Source organism: Rana temporaria, chromosome 11 (genome assembly GCF_905171775.1).
Source record: "Rana temporaria chromosome 11, aRanTem1.1, whole genome shotgun sequence".
NCBI classification, from domain to species: Eukaryota; Metazoa; Chordata; class Amphibia; order Anura; family Ranidae; genus Rana; species Rana temporaria.
This window is the reverse complement of record NC_053499.1, coordinates 20,352,766-20,369,387: the sequence shown is the minus strand read 5'-3', so window position 1 is coordinate 20,369,387 and position 16,622 is coordinate 20,352,766. Positions and strand designations below refer to the sequence as shown.

Here is a 16,622-nt window from a genome sequence, read left to right as displayed (position 1 = left end):
GGTTGGTTACTTGTCTTCTAATGTAGGCTCTGCTGATACTGGCCCAGTGTGGGATGCCTTTAAGGCAGTGGTGCGTGGCTTCTATATATCTCATATTAAACATTATAGGACTGTTGGACGAGCCACACGAGCAGCACTTGAGGCCTCTTTGGATGCTGCTCACTCTTGACACACTGCTAACCCCTCATTGTAATCCTGTGGTATATTGGCAGAGGCACATGGAACATTACAACTCCATATGGTAGATCTTTTTTTTTTTTTATTCTTTATTTTATATATTTTTCTTTCTCAATAGCTCTTCCATACATATCATAATACATAATTTTACACTTTGATATACCTTTTACATTATTATTCATTATTCTCCCTAACCACCGCTGCCCAATACCCCTTCCTATCTAATAGCTATGTCATTACATCTTCCTGCTCTCCTAGGCACAGCTTACTCCTAGCACCCCTTCCTCCTATCTCCCAAATAAACCCCCCCCCCCCAACAAAACATAAACGACAAAAAAAACAAAACCTTAGTGCTCGTCTCTCCCCCCCCCCCTTCACGGATTTTGCTCCCTATATCTCTCATAGGGGGTCCAAACCTGTCTGTACTTCTCTTCTTGCTCTCTTATACCCATGGTCAAATTCTCCATATGCTGGATTTCTGTTATTCTACCCAGCCATATGGTAGATCTGACCGGTAAGCAACAATTGTACATGTCAGCTTGGCTACACTTGCATATCTTGCTCGTATAGGTTTTTTGGATAGTTCAATTCCCAAAATTAAGTTGCCTGAAGAGACGGTTACATCTGACCCCTTAGTTATCAACCAAACCTTTCCATCCTTCTATAGTCATCTATATGAGGATTCAATACCTCCATCAGAGGCCACTTATGCTGGGTTTTTCACCTCTCTGACTTTCCCCACCCTTAGCGATTCCCAGTGAATGAGATGAACCCCTGACAGTAGAGGACGCGATTCCCAGCGACTCCTATTAGATGAACCCCTGACAGTAGAGGATGCAATTCCCAGCGACTCCTATTAGATGGACCCCTGACAGTAAAGGAGGTGTTTGCTGCCATACGCCCCTTCCCCGCAAATAGGACCCCAGGGTTGGAGGGCATCCCCTCTGAATGGTATCAAACTTATGCAGAAGATTTGGCCCCTAGGCTACTTGCTACTTTCTGCACATCCTTGGACTAAGGACAGCTTCCTGATTCTATGAATGAAGCTCTCATTGTTGCTCTACCAAAACCAGGTAAAGACAAACTATTGTGTGGCTCCTATAGACCCATATATTTTTTGAAGAGTGATGGGAGGTGTTGGCAAAAATCCTTGCCCTTAGATTGCAAAAAGTAATTCTATCACTCGTGCACTCCGATCAATCCGGCTTTATGCCAGGTAAGAGCACTTTTGATAACAACTTTGTACGTTTTTTTTTTTTGGTGAAAAAAGCTGATTTTTACATGGGAAGGAATGTCAGAATTGTCCCGAACTGGTTAACAAACTTACAGACAGGAAAAAAATATATAAAATAGGCATTGTGTTTAGCAAAAATAGAAATGTACTATTTTTGCAAAACACAATGCTTTCACCCTGTGTGCTCAACTTGTTTATACGGTTTTATGTTCATGGCATACCATTCAGAATGAATAGCAACTCATCAATATGGCCTGTTGTAGTGAGATGTAGTGGATCCACACAAAGGTGTGGATCCAGCCTATTTCCTTTATCAATCTGGTGAATTGTGGAAGCCTTTTAGGTACAACAAATAACCTGCCTAAAAAAAAAAGGCATTTTATTTTTATTTTCAGAATTTGGTACATATTAAATGTTTACACGATTGTGTAAAAAAAAAAGTGGAGACTGTATGAAAGGGTGGCACCATGTACGTATGCCTAACACGTTACATTCAGATTGTACAGTCTGTGCAACATTCTCCTTTAGATAGCTGATGGTGAAAAAAAAGAGGTGTAATGTAAGTTTAAGACATAATTAATGTCAAATATGGTCTTGGATAGAGCCCAGAATACTGCCAGGGAGATCGCTCTCTTACAGTCCTACAGAATAATAATGATCAGCATTCAATTGAAATATAAACCTTTGGATGGACTTAACCTTTAAAACGTTCTGCAAATAAAATAACACAAGTGTGCATTACCTTGTACTGAAACTTGCAGTTTTCATCCCAGTGGGTGAATCTAATCCTTCTCCCGTTTTTGTGGCCTTTTCTCTGTTCATCTGTTGCAATATTGAATTTAATTCACTAATAACATTGGCTTTGGGACTGGGTATGACTACGTTTTTCACCTCCGGGGAGTCACCCCATAGCTTTGAGGTCCTTTGTTGCCCAGGTTTAAATATAGCAGGCTGCAAACCTAATGGGGGCGGTGGAGGTGGAGCAGGAGGAGGGATAGCAAAAGTGTCCATGTTTTCTTCCAGGACAGCGTCCTTGTAAAGTGCATTGCTCTTGTTGATTATGGGCTTGACTTTTGGCTTTGGAGGTACTGGGGGCTTGTCCACTAGAAATGCTTGCCCATCTGCATAGACTGTACATGTGTCCAAGTTTTCACCACCCTCTGAAGATAAGGTAGATATGCTGGAGACAGTGGAAATTGTACTTGTTGTCTCTAAGTGGTGGTCGCTACCACTACGACTGTCCACCTCCTCTATCCCAGAGTCTGTGACATTGTCAAAGCTTTCAGGGTGTTGCATGAATGAGGTGGGCAGACAGTTGGATAGAGCCCCTGGCTTTCTACTTTCTAAAGAAAGAGAGGCAATACCAGGATTAAATATACCAGGAGGGAGGTTGCCATGCTTTCTCTGCATCAACAAGTCTGCCAGGGTGGCGGCTGGAATTGCAGACATATCCTCTGGGATATCAAAACTGTTGGCAAATTCAAGAGGAGGAGGCAGTGGTTCAGTAAAAATAAAGTCCTCGTCCACATCTATTGAGGCAAATGGTGGAGGAGGGATACGGAAGGGTAGGATGACGGGCTCATCCACAGAGCAAACAGCTACAATGGCTTTGTTAGGGGGTGCAGGGGTACCAGAGTCACTTGTTTTGGGTAACACATTTTCAGAAATCTCATTAGGTTCTGATGCTGGAGCACTAGGAGTTTCTAGAGATGTGTCTTTCTCTGCACATTCATTTTCACTAAGAACATCCTCTGCTTTGGTGGTGTCTACTGTATGAACCATGAGCAACCCAGCAGTTTTCTGTTGTGAGGTGTCCATGATGTTGATCAACATGTTTTTTTTCTCCTCGTGACGTTTCTCCTCCTTTGCTGCATCAGGTTCATGTTTATTCTCAGTCTCTTGTCTTTTTAGGACCCCGCGCTGATTAGACCTACCTGAACTGACAGCTGCCCCGGAGAATGAGCTTTCTGCATTGGGCCGTAGTTTGGTATCAATGAAGAGTGGCTTGTTCAGGTCAGACTTATCTTGCTCTGTGGGGATTGGGGTGGGCTGGCTTTGCTCTTTCATGGCTCTGTCTCTAGCTGCTAATGCAAGTGCTAGAGGAGAGTTGGGGTCTAGTAATTTCCCTGTCACCGGATGCATATAATTTCCAGAAATGCTAATCCCTTTACCAGTGTTGTTTTCATGTCCTTTTCCCTTCACTGACCGTATGTTGTTCATGTCTCCATTGGTACCAAAAGCATTCAAAGTTCCACTTGTTAAAATGAGAGAGGTTGGCCCCGTGAAGTGCTTAAAGCTCTCCTCATTGCAGAACATTCCCTCATCAATTGACTTGGAGTGCCGCAACCTTGGGCTAGGTGTGGGGCAAACACTTTCATCACCAAGATCTGTAGATAGGAAAGCGGGAGAGTTCCGTCTGGCCTCTAACCTTTTCTCCCTGTCCCTCACTGCTCCTGCAATGGCTGCAGCAAATGGACTATTCGCATTAAGGTTGTCATCTGGCCTTAATTGTCCCTGCTGTTCTGAGGCTTGGAGGTCTGTTTCCATGCTGCTTCCCTGACTGCTCTTCCCACTACTGCTAGTTGAAGGTTCCTTAATGATAATGGTTGGGATAGGAATGGAACAAGTCTTTTCGGGGCTGTCCTCCACATTAGATTGTTTCACAAGCATTCCCTTCCTTCTGGCAGGTTTAGCTGGCACATACACAGCCTTGTTACCCAACTTGCCTACTTCTGAGTATGGGTTCTCTGGCATTTGCGCTCTCTTATTTACAAAATTTTGTTGGGTTGACTTTTTTGAACTATAGATGTCCTCGGAGTCCAATGAGAAGCGGTCAGTCTCACGTCTATAATACATGCCCTTGTCTCTCAGTATTGTCCCTACAGTATCTGAACGCACAGCTGGAGAGGGGGACTTTGTTCCTGCATTCTGGTTGAATGTTGGTTTAATGGTTCCATATCCCCGAGGAGTAGGAGACTTGGGCGAGTTGAATGGTGCCGGAGATAAAGGAGGAGGTGGAGATGGAGGCAATGTTGCTGGAGGGGGTGGAATATCTTCTGAGGCATCTGGCATGGATAAACTTCTAGTAAACTTTAACATCGGAGGAGCCAAAAATTGTCTCTCTTCCTCTGTTATACCTGTAGGATACAAATTTATTACAATTATTATACATAAGTAAAATTCACAGACTACTGTAAGATTAATTTGTCAGGACAGGAATGCAGGTGCTGTAATTGCTGACTTGTTTTTAAAGGTGATCCAGGCTGTCATCCTTCCTTTATTGCTTAAGCAAGTGGCTGACTGGGAACAAGTACGAATGTATCAAGTGTCTTTTTTACTAAATTTACTGACTGCATGCTTGTTCTGCAGCAGTGGCTCTCTGGCAACATACTTGTTCAGGTCAGTAGTTTTTATAATAATGATGCAAGTATCAAGATGACAACTCCAGAGCTTAAGCCTATAAAAACAAGTTGGGAATGGCAACTTGCATATCCTTTTTAGGTTCTATTTTAAGAGTGAAACAACGTGACTAATTAAAAACTGAAATGCTGTTGCACCAATTATAGAAAACCGATGAGGGCTACCATTCTTGGTTGCCTCTTGCAAATGGCCAGGCTGTGTCTGGCTTCAATACTTGAAAGTCCTTATCTTTAATTTGTTCTAGGTCAGTGATTAAAGTATTAAATCCAGAGCATTGCATTTGAAGGAGAGCGCAAAGTCCAACACTTATGACAGGTTCTCTTTAACCTCTTGCTGTCAGTCACCCATTTATCTTAATGTACTACAAATGTGGCATCTGTCAACCAGGAGTTCAACTTATGGTCCAGAGCAATTTTTTTTGACAGTAAAAGATGGTCCAGAGCAATTTAAAATGCTTTTAAGGTTTACACTTCAGCCACTTGGCAGCTTTGCTAGAACAGTTTAAATGGCTTATTTAAAATATAACTGAAGGCAAAACTTCTTATTTTTTTTTTTTAGTTTTGTATAGAGTGGAGATGGATTAGAACACCTATTAGGTTGTTATTGATGTCTGTACACCACATTAGGGAGATTCACCCTCCTCTATTTGTCCTGTTTATCGTTAGCATTAAAAGTGAAAGTAAAAAAAATATATACTAAATTTTGTCTCCAGAAAAGTAATCGAGGGGAAATCTTCCAACCTGGGGGACCCTATGGGATTACCTTAATTTGCAGGGATCTCCTCACTTCCTGTTTTGGCTATGGGACAGGAAGTGAAGGTAAATCTCGCTAATGGAACACAGATGGCAAAAGAATAAAAAAAAGACAGATTATAACCCTTCAAGTTTAAGGAAGAGGAGGGAGAAGGACCCAAAGATATCCACCAAGGTTTCCCAGGACTCTCTTAGTCCTATTCCTATACTCTATTGTGATTTCTCACATTATTAGCTGACTTGATTTGATTGACACATGCGGCTGATGTTGGCGTGGCTGAGCTCATGGGCATGCATTTTTAATTGACAACATTGTCATTTTCATTTCACTGTGTGCAATTACTTATTGTTTATGCCTTCTTTTGAATTTCTTTCTTTTTACATACCCCTTTGAATAAAGATTATATCAGGTTAATCTGCTGTTAGTTTCTTCTCCTTATCTGAAGGCAAGGACACCTTTGGGTTCTTCTCCCACCTCTTCCTTAAACTTGACTGCTTATCTTGCTTTTATAAGGAACTCTACCTTGTCCTAGGTGAGTCGGTAACCTGTTACCTGAGTAGGCCAGTAAGACTTTTGGTCATCAGGATCCTGCCAACTTATTTTATCTTTTGTGAGATTATAACCCCCCCTCCCCCCTTACTCTATGCCTCTAGTTCTACTTTAATTTTCTGTCCCATTCTATGCCTTTCAGCATGGTATTAAAATAGGCATTTTCTTCTATGTTTTCTTCAGAACTGCTTTGCTCTAGGCATCCTATACAATTTGTGTATCTCCATATGGTACTTGGGAACAGTAATACATGACTGAAGATGACAGGAATGCAAAGCCATGTTTTTATTTAAAATAAAAAGCAAGAAACACACACAACATTAAAATGAAATCTCATTAATATGGCTTGTAATGAAAATAATTTTAGATACTTAAAACATGTATACTCATGTTAAAACATCAACACCACGTAAATTATAACTACAAATTCCTGTGAGGAAAATGAAAATATGATTTTTAAAAACATGGAGACAGACTGCATTTGGAACATTTCTGACTTTTTTATTTTTCTATGTACTAGAAAATGTGCACATTTGGATAAAATGTCATTCAATTTTGAAGTCAACTTCAACAGTTGCCAATCGTAGAAAAATAAGGACTGGAGCTCTGTCACACTAGGCTTTATTTAAGAAGATGGCGCACAGACCAATGATAATCTGTCACCTACAGCAAGTTGCAACCAATGAATGATCAGCTTTGGCAGTTTAATGGCAGACACATGAAGTATCCGCAGACAGAAGTTGCACACCATGATGTCCCCCTGTTTGTATAATCTTATTGGGCTGCCAAGCTGCTCTAGCCCCACCAAATATATGCTGACATTTAAATTTTATATACTGTATGCCTTAAAGGATCACTAAAGGAAACATTTTCCTTTACCTTACTGCAGTACTGGTTTCATGTCCTCATTGTTCGTTTTTGCTTTGAAGTAGCTGTAATTCTGCTGTGATCTCCACACTTCCTGCTTGATTGGCTCCTTATGAAAAAACTCATGGGAGATTCTCACTGTGGTCCAAGCTGTGTGTCTAAAACTCCTCAGAACCATTCAGATTCATTTTAAAAACAAAACACTGCCCTGGATTTGTTTGTTTTTGTTCTGTGGGTCTCTTTACTTCACATAAACATGAAACCAGTTTAAAACCGAAAGTGAAACTAGAGGTACATTATGATTGAATTTAATCTATTTGTAATCATTTTTAAAAGGAATCAGTTAACTTTTATGTCTCTATACCCTGTAAACAGTCATTTCAGCAAAAAAAAGTTTTTCCTTTAGTGATCCTTTAATTCATCAATGCAAAACAAATAATTATTTAATAAAATCCTTAATGTTGGATGCATGGAAGGTTTTTAGTTTGAATGTCAAGGGTTACTATGCTCCATTGTTGTCTGTATTACTTTGGTTAAATAAAGACCAATGTCAGACAACATTTTTATTTTAGTTTTGGACAGTGGCGAAGCATTAACATTTTGTTTTATGTTTTTCTTGTCAGTGACTAAACTGGGAGGAATTGACTCACTCCTGTCTCCGTGACACGTGTCATAGGAAACCACTCCTGCCTCTGTGACACCTGTCATAGGAGGAGACCACTTCTGTCTGTGACACCTGTCATAGGAGGAGACCACTCCTGTATGTGACACCTGTCATAGGAGGAGACCACTTCTGTCTGTGACACCTGTCATAGGAGGAGACCACTCCTGCCTCTGTGACACCTGTCATAAGCGGAGACCACTTCTGTCTGTGACACCTGTCATAGGAGGAGACCACTCCTGTCTGACACCTGTCATAAGAAGAGACCACTCCTGCCTCTGTGACACCTGTCATAAGAGGAGACCACTTCTGTCTGTGACACCTGTCATAGGAGGAGACCACTCCTGTCTGACACCTGTCATAAGAGGAGACCCACTCCTGCCTCTGTGACACCTGTCATAGGAGGAGACCACTCCTGTCTGACACCTGTCATAGGAGGAGACCCACTCCTGCCTCTGTGACACCTGTCATAAGGGAAGACCACTTCTGTCTGTGACACCTGTCATAGGAGGAGACCACTCCTGTCTGTGACACCTGTCATAAGAGGAGACCACTCCTGTCTGTGACACCTGTCATAGGAGGAGACCACTCCTGTACGTGACACCTGTCATAGGAGGAGACCACTCCTGCTTCTGTGACACCTGTCATAAGAGGAGACCACTCCTGCCTCTGTGACACCTGTCATAAGCAGAGACCACTTTTGTCTGTGACACCTGTCATAGGAGGAGACCACTACTGTCTGTGACACCTGTCATAGGAGGAGACCACTACTGTCTGTGACACCTGTCATAGGAGGAGACCACTCCTGTCTGTGACACCTGTCATAGTAGGAGACCACTCCTGTCTGTGACACCTGTCATAGTAGGAGACCACTCCTGTCTCTGTGACACCTGTCATAAGAGGAGACCACTCCTGTCTGTGATACCAGAAAGGAAAGGTATGAATGTTTTAGAAGGGCACAGACAGGAGTAAAACATTGACAAAAGTTGCCCCCTTCCCCACTTTACTAAAAATGTGAAGGGATTTGCCATCACCTGCTCTATCTAAAACAAAATGTATTTATTTTTTAATTACGTTTGGAACAAAGCTTTAAGACTCCAAGTATGGAGATGTGCATATGTTGTGTTAAAACCCCAGCACATTATCACAGTGATGTTGCTTATAGTCTGGTACTTTGCCGCAGTGTGTTATTGTCCACTTAAATAAAAAAATAAAAAAAGGCTAGATCTTTCTAGAGTTCTAGACTATTTCTCACCCATCGCGGAAGCATTAATGTCACTAAGGGCCCTTTCACACGTACGGACCGTATGTCCGCATTTTCATCCGTCCGTTTGCGGATGAAAATGGGACATACATGGGTCCCTATGTGATTACGTGTAATTTGTCCGCCTCCGCAAAGATCCGCATTTGCGGACGTAGGAAATCCTATTTTTCTTCCGTCTGCCGGATCGGATGAACACGGACATACGGTCCGTGTTCGTCCGATCCCCCATAGGGGAGAGCGGAGGAAACACAGGTCGGTCCCTGCACAGTGTGCGGGGACCGCCCTGTCAGCTGCTAGCTCAGCGGGGATTTTACAGAGGATCCCCGCTGAGCTTTGCGGACACACGGAGCGGATCATTACTGATCCGCTCCGTGTGAAAGGGCCCTTACTAATATTGGTGCCATCTGTCCAGTTGAATTAAGCACCCAAGGGACACTTTAATGTATGATGTGCTGTTTGGGACATTTATTGGATTCACCTGTCCTGGTGTCTCATTCTTTCTGCTGCATTTTCTGTAAAATTAATAAGGCCCGGTTCACACTGCTGCGAATTCAATTGCTAATTTGATCCTTTGCGATTGCTCAAATTCGCATGTCATTTTACTAACATAGTTTTCCATGGGTGCCGTTCACATCAATGCATTGCGAATCTAAGCTGCGTTAAAAAAGGGTCCTGTGCGAGTTTGATCCGTGTGTGATGCGAATTCAGCTCTATAGACTGGCATTTCCTGAAACTGCGGCCACGAATCGCGTCAAAATCGCGCAATTTATCATTCGCAGCAGTGTGAACCTAGCCTTAAACCAACAAGGGGAGTCAGACAGCCTTCCCTTGTAATGGACACAGAAAATGTATGGAGCCAGGAGCTTTGAGTGTAAATAAATAAATCTTACCATCAGGGATCCCCCCAAAAAAATGAAGCTTCAATTTGCCAGTAACTACCCAGAATTTAAATATCGCTGTTGGCTGGGATGATCCCTTTAAATAAAACCCACTCTCTAAAAGGAAAAGTAATTGAATTGTAGTGCCGTCACATTACTTCAGAACACAAAGAGACCATCTCCAAAAGCTCAGGGCTATCACTTGACAATGACAGAAGTTCTACAGATATCAGACCAAAATTTTGTCTTTGGAATTGACATCTACTTCCATGTTATACTGAGATGAACTCGAGATGTGTCATTTTGGAGTGGGCTTGAAGGCCAAAAGAAATGACACTTTATGGCTTTATGTTGTACTAGATACTGTGGGGCAGATTGACGTACATTTGCATGGCCGCAGCGTATGTGAGATACGCTACGCCGCTGTAACTTACTTTTCAAAACTTTGAATCCAGAAAGAATATGGCGTAGTGTATCTCTCGCGGCGCTTAATTCAAATCGGCGAGTAGGGGGCATGTTTCATTTAAATGAAGCGCGTCCCCGCGCCGAGCGAACTGCGCATGAGCCGTCCCTAAATTTCCCGCCGTGCATTGCACTAAATGACGTCGCAAGAACGTCATTGGTTTTGACGTGGACGTAAATTACGTCCAGCCTGATTCACGGACGACTTACGCAAACAAAATAAAACATTTTAAAATTTGACGCGGGAACGACGGCCATACTTAACATTGCGTATGCCACCAGATAGCAGCTTTAACTATACGCCGAAAAAAGCCGAACGGAAACGACGTAAAAGAATGTGACGGCCGCTCGTACGTTCGTGGATCGTCGGAAATAGCTAATTTGCATACTCGACGCGGACTACGACGGGAACGCCACCCAGCGGACGCCCGAAGAATTGCATCTAAGATCCGAAGGCATACGAAGCCATAAACCTGTCGGATCTAACCCAGATGCCGTCGTATCTTGTTTTGAGGATTCAAAACAAAGATACAACGCGGGAAATTTGAAAGTGCGCCGGCGTATCACTAGATACGCCGGTGTACTTTCTTTGTGGATCTGCCCAGAATGTGAAAGTTCTGCTTGCTGATAGAAAGTGTGAACTTTAGGGATCTCATTGATGGGATGGTAAATGTTATTTTTCTCCCTGATATTTGCAAGAGTTTTGTGTGCAAAGTTTGTGAAGGTGATCACTGCTCAAAATTGTTTGGTGGTCTGTACAGTTAAATATATAAAGCAGAGCCCAGGCCCCACATTGCCTCTGATAATATATTTTAGCATAATGCACCAAGCTTGTATAAATGGGTGTCATCATTTGGGTGTGCAATCCCAAAAGCATCATACTGAAATACAGTTGTGTATTATATCATTAATGGTTCTACAGGGACAGAAGTGTACAAAAATGTGTTATTCCTTTCCAATACCCCTTCCCAGCCCCCATCACAATGTCCCATGCCCAGGACATGAATCGTTCTCAATCCAGGCCCACACTGAGGATCTGGAAACAACCTGAGTGGTTCCTGATCTTGTGATCACTATGTCAGCTCTCACACAGCCAGGGGCGGACTGACAACTCATGGGGCCCCTGGGCAATAGAAGATTATGGGGCCCCTGGGCTTACAGATGGCCACCACGCCAGGAGGCAGTGCAGAGGCGAGGCAGCTAAAATCTCGGGATTTTCACATCAAAAGCATGTCGGTTTCGGACATATCAGGGACAGATGTAAAAAAAAACATAGATTTTTACATACTGTCCCTGGTTTTACTGAGCCTGGCAACCCTGATGGGGCCGCCTAGTGGCATGTGGCCCTCGGGCAGTGCCCGAGTGACTCAATGGTCAGTCCACCCCTGGACACAGCGACACATGCATGCACAGTATAGTGAATAGAAAAAGGGAGGCTCTCTAAGTAAACAGATGATGTATATCCCAAAATGCAGGCCTGTATGTGATACTTTAGGACAAAAGTTGGGCACTCTTAAGCCTACTACACAAGGGCCAAATGTCAGGCGGCATTGGTCAATTAAATAGAAACAGTGTGAGTTTCGCCCCATGTGTACTGCAGCCAGCCTGACAGAAGCAGGCCATTCAGTTGTCTTCTGTTGAAGGATTATGACGAAAAAAGTTTTCTGATCAGCACTGTCAGCCAATGACAGAGCACTGACCGGAGTGTTTTTTTGGGGGGGCCATCCCCCTGTCAAAACACAATAGTACAGCAAGGGAGATCGCTGTACTAACATTGGATAGTTAGTACAGCGGCTCAAATCTGAGCTGTCAGATTTTTTTTTGTTCAGCCCTGCTGGGTTGATCAAAATAAAACTACTAGTGTGTATGATGCCGCGTACACATGATCGATCAAACCGATGAGAACGGTATATGATGGACTGTTTTCATCGGACTAAACCGATCGTGTGTGGGCCCCATCGGTTATTTATCCATAGGTTAAAAAAAAGCAATCTTGTTTTAAATTTAACCTTACCGATAGAAAAAAAACGATCGTTAGTAGGCACAACCATCGGTTAAAAATCCATGCATGCTCAGAATCAAGTCGACGTATGCTTGGAAGCATTGAACTTCAGCACGTCGTTGTGTTTTACGTCACCGCGTTCTGACATGATCGTTTTCTTTAACTGATGGTGTGTAGGCACGACTGACCATCAGTCAGCTTCATCGGTTAACCGATAAAAACGGTCCATCAGACCGTTCTCATCGAATGGACCGATCGTGTGTATGCAGCATGAGGCTTTACTTTATTCTTTATACCACATTCTCCTGCATGAATAAGCAGTAAGCAGGCATATCTAGAGGGATGCCTGGGTTGCCATATTCACCGACACTGCAGGAGGTCTCTGTTCAGCACTTTGTTGTTTGCAGAGAAGGTTTGGGCTAATAATATGAAGATTTTAGGACTACAAACTCCATTTAATGCATCAACCAATTATAGAAAGCAACAGGCTGGCTCAATGCCATCAGAAGCACTTTTTATTTTAAAGTTCAGGAAGACTGATATCTTTTTTTGCTTTTATGATGGTCCAATTATTATTTGTGACCAGTAGGTGTCAGTAGGTGTCTCCATTTGCTGTATTCTAGGAGGTTCATCAGATAAATGGAGATTATAATAACATCTAAATCACACTGCTAAAATATGAAGAACTTCTTTTGAGAACAAACTGCTGCCTCGCAAATTGAATATTTCATCTTTAGGTAAAACTAAAATACTGGGTGTGTGCGCATCTCAAATGTGGTTATAAAGATGCATTGTTTTAAAATGCATGTTAAAACATTTCTGCACTATTGTGTATTTTGAAGTTATTTGCTTGTTTTAGTACAGTAAATATGTGTATAAATACAGTTGAAGTGCACTTTAAAATGCTTGCCCACGAAGTGGCCTCTGAACGCAGCAAACTATCCATGGCTAAACTGCTGTGTTATTGTAGCCTGCGGCTGGGTTCACACAGGTCCGACTGCGGTTTGCAGTCCGGTGTCCTGTGCGCTTGTGTTCACCGGTTCAGGTGTAAATTTTTCCCTGAATTTGCACTTGAATCGAACCCAAAAACACACAGGAACCTTTTCACAGGTTAAGAGGTCCTGTATACACTTCTTGTGCACATGTAGAATTTGCACACGCTTCTTTGTTGCCTTAGTGACACCACACATAATGTTTAAAGCGGAGTTCCACCCAAAAATGTAACTTCCGTTTTTTTGGTTCCTTCCCCCCTCCCGTGTCACATTTGGCACCTTTCAGGGGGGAGCAGATACTGTACCTGTCTAATACAGGTATTCTGCTCCCACTTCCGGGCATAGCTACCCAAGCCACCCGCCTTCCAGCGCCTTCTCCCTCCCCCCGCTGTCTTCTGGGAGACACCAGGGTCCCAGAAGATTTCACAATTCCCTTATTAAAGATGGCGGCGGCAGCACCCGAGAGCCGAGGGATAGATCGGCTTCGGGTGCCGACATCGCGGGCGCCCTGGACAGGTAGGTGTCCTTATTTTAAAAGTCAGCAGCTGCAGTATTTGGCATACCTCCGCTTTGACTTCACCAATCTTTATTAAAAATAAACCGTTTCCCAGCTTTATATCATCAAATTTGTTGTGTACATTGATGTTGTAAGATAACTAGGAAAAACATCCCAAACAAATACGCTTTGATCAAGACATGCATTAAGGCTGCTTTTTTAAAAGATGGTGTTTATATTATAAGCTTTATCTTTTGTTACAGTTTTGCTTTTGCTAACAACCTTATTGTTGGTTTTCTTTGAAAAGGAATGATGAGCATTGCAAAAGCATCTGAAATGTGTGTACTGCACTAACCATGTGCTTCACATACTTTGACAGCAATTGAATTACAAACAGGTGTTCGGTGTGCCTGAATAGAACAAGCTGCATTCAATAAAACCAACACAAATCTGAAAGCAACAATGTTATTGCCTTGCAATGTCTGAGTCTATGAATATAAACTACAGTGTATCTGAGGGCTCCAAAGTCCTATTACAAAGGTGATTTATAAACTCCCATCTACACAAGTAATCTGCTGCTGCTGTCTTGCTTTTAAAAATACTAATTGCCTGGCTGTCTCTGACTTTAACACTTTGAGACACTGACTCAGAGGTACCATGCATGATAGGAAGATCAGAATGAAGTCTTGATTCCCGATACATAGTTGTGCCAGGTCAGTGACTTGATACTGAGGCTACTGGATCAGCACGGCAGCCTTTTTAACATGGAAAAACACTTGAAATAACTTTATGATCTCAGGGAACCTCTGCTAATAACTTAATCTAGAGCTCAATTAGTTTAGTGTGATGGACAGTGGCAAGAATGCTTATTACATTTGTGGTCAGTAGGAAGAATCCCCCTTACATATAGCTAAAAAGATGAATGGTATCACTGGGAACTTATAGGGGAGGCAGAAGCTGCTCATTGCTTAAGGAATCCCTAACATACTCTGGTGGAACCCTAGTTGATAATGTCTGTTTTACATGCTTCCTCATTAGAACTTTATGTTAATAAAAATGTTACAATGCACCTAAAATAAATCAGTTTTGCTTGAAAATCAAAGGTGTAGATAACTGCCTTTAAAAGAAGACTTAATATTAATTAATATTAGTTTCTGTGGCAGACGGAGTGAGTGAGAGACTTGTAAAGCGCAACACATGCGAACTGAATCGCCTCTGGGCGCTGTATCCATTTCATGGATAAGGAACCCCTTGACCTCAGAAGAGATGGGTTTTAATCTTTCTCCTGAAGGCCAAGTGGTCAGACAGAGAGTACTGGCTTTGATGGCTGTAGAATCTTTAGCAGCTGACACTTCTGTATGTGTCCAGTGCTTTCCATCTGCCATCCCTTTTGTCACTATCGCATCCGGTATTGTGTCCTGTAGTGATGTAGGGGCCCATATATACAATCACAGTGGACAGCGGAAGACACTGGCATCTGACACACCCGGAAGTGTCAGATGCTGATGATTATGCTGGATGCTGTAGTGCATGAAGACAGCAAAGTTTGTACTTGCTGCCCACCAGAGAGGTAATTATAAGAGCCCTTTCACACTGCCAGAACCCAAAAAATGGCGGTAAAGCGCTGCTAAAACTAGCTGCGCTTTACCAGTGTTTTTTGGGCGCTTTTAACGAATAAAGGTTTAAAAGCGCTTTGGCGGCACTGCCCATTGATTTCAATGGGAAGGGGTGCTTTAGGAGCGGTCTATACACCGCTCCTAAAGCGCCTCAAAGAAGCTGCTTGCAGGACTTTTTTTGACATCCTGCCAGCGCAGCACCCCAGTCTGAAAGCACTCTGGCTTTCACACTGGGCTTTTTTCAGGCGCTTTACAGGCGCTATTTTTAGCGCCTGAAAAACGCTTCCAGTGTGAAAGGGGTCTAATGCCTCGTACACACGGCTGGACTTCCCGAGAAATAAAGTCAGACAGGCTTTTTTTCTCGGAAATTACGGCTGTGTATAGCCTCCATCTGACTTTTTTTCTCGGAAGTCCGACGGACATTAGATAGAGAACTTGTACTCTTTCTTTCCGTCGGACTTCCAACGGACTTTTGCATTGTTAAAAGTCCGACCGTGTGTACAAGGCAAAAAAAAAAAACTGTCACATAACAAATATGGAGGCTTCCATTTTGCTTTTCTTCTTTAAATGCCAGTTGCCTGTCCTGCTGCTGCTTTGATATTAATGCTCTGACCCAGAACAAGTACATAGATATTGAATTCTGGTGTGTGTTGATTGTTGATTCAAGGTCTGTAGATCAAAAAGTGCTGAAATTTTAGAAAGCAGCCATCAATGGAAGCCTGCCCCCCCCCCCCCCCCCCCCCATGGGTCTGTCATGACAGGTGTACTGCTCAGAGGTAAGACCAGGAGAGAACCGCAGTGGCTGATGTCAGGCCTGGAAGTCATGACTGACAAAGTGAATTGGTCTTCAAGGATTAAGACGTATCATTGTTTATTCACTTCTATATTCTCTTGTAACATGCACATCATGATCATTGGTTGCAACTTGGCTGCAATGTTTTTAGAAGAGCATCCTTACTGTAAACCACATAGAATCCTCAATTTAACCTCTCGCGTGTTTCTACTTTGACTACTGAAGAACCCTAAACCCCCCGATGCTTATGCAGATGAAGAGGGTGAGGCAATGAAAAGCATTAGTGGAACTTGCCAGTAATACACACTAATTACAGCCTGCAAAATAAAACTAGCTGAAACATGCAAATGAAACGGTAAGAATAATCAGTGTATAATTGCACATCCTAAAGTGTACCAAGCTACTAACCTGACAGAGTGATTCTGCTGTCTGACAAAAGGAAATCACTTGTTAATTAT

At 42.7% G+C, this 16,622-nt stretch overlaps 1 protein-coding gene across 5 annotated transcripts in view; it reads right to left on the bottom strand.

The window, feature by feature from the left end:
* SHANK2 (SH3 and multiple ankyrin repeat domains 2) overlaps positions 1-16,622 on the bottom strand; it is a 530,251-nt gene that overhangs the window by 20,404 nt on the left and 493,225 nt on the right. For 3 of the 5 annotated variants that reach the window (XM_040328114.1, XM_040328115.1, XM_040328118.1), the window contains 2 exons: positions 16,573-16,593; positions 2,154-4,548 (listed from right to left, as the gene is read on the bottom strand). In XM_040328114.1, the coding sequence (XP_040184048.1) occupies positions 2,154-4,548; positions 16,573-16,593 (2,416 nt within the window). The remainder of the gene's footprint in view (positions 1-2,153; positions 4,549-16,572; positions 16,594-16,622) is intronic. The other 2 variants (XM_040328117.1, XM_040328116.1) reach the window with 1 other exon arrangement.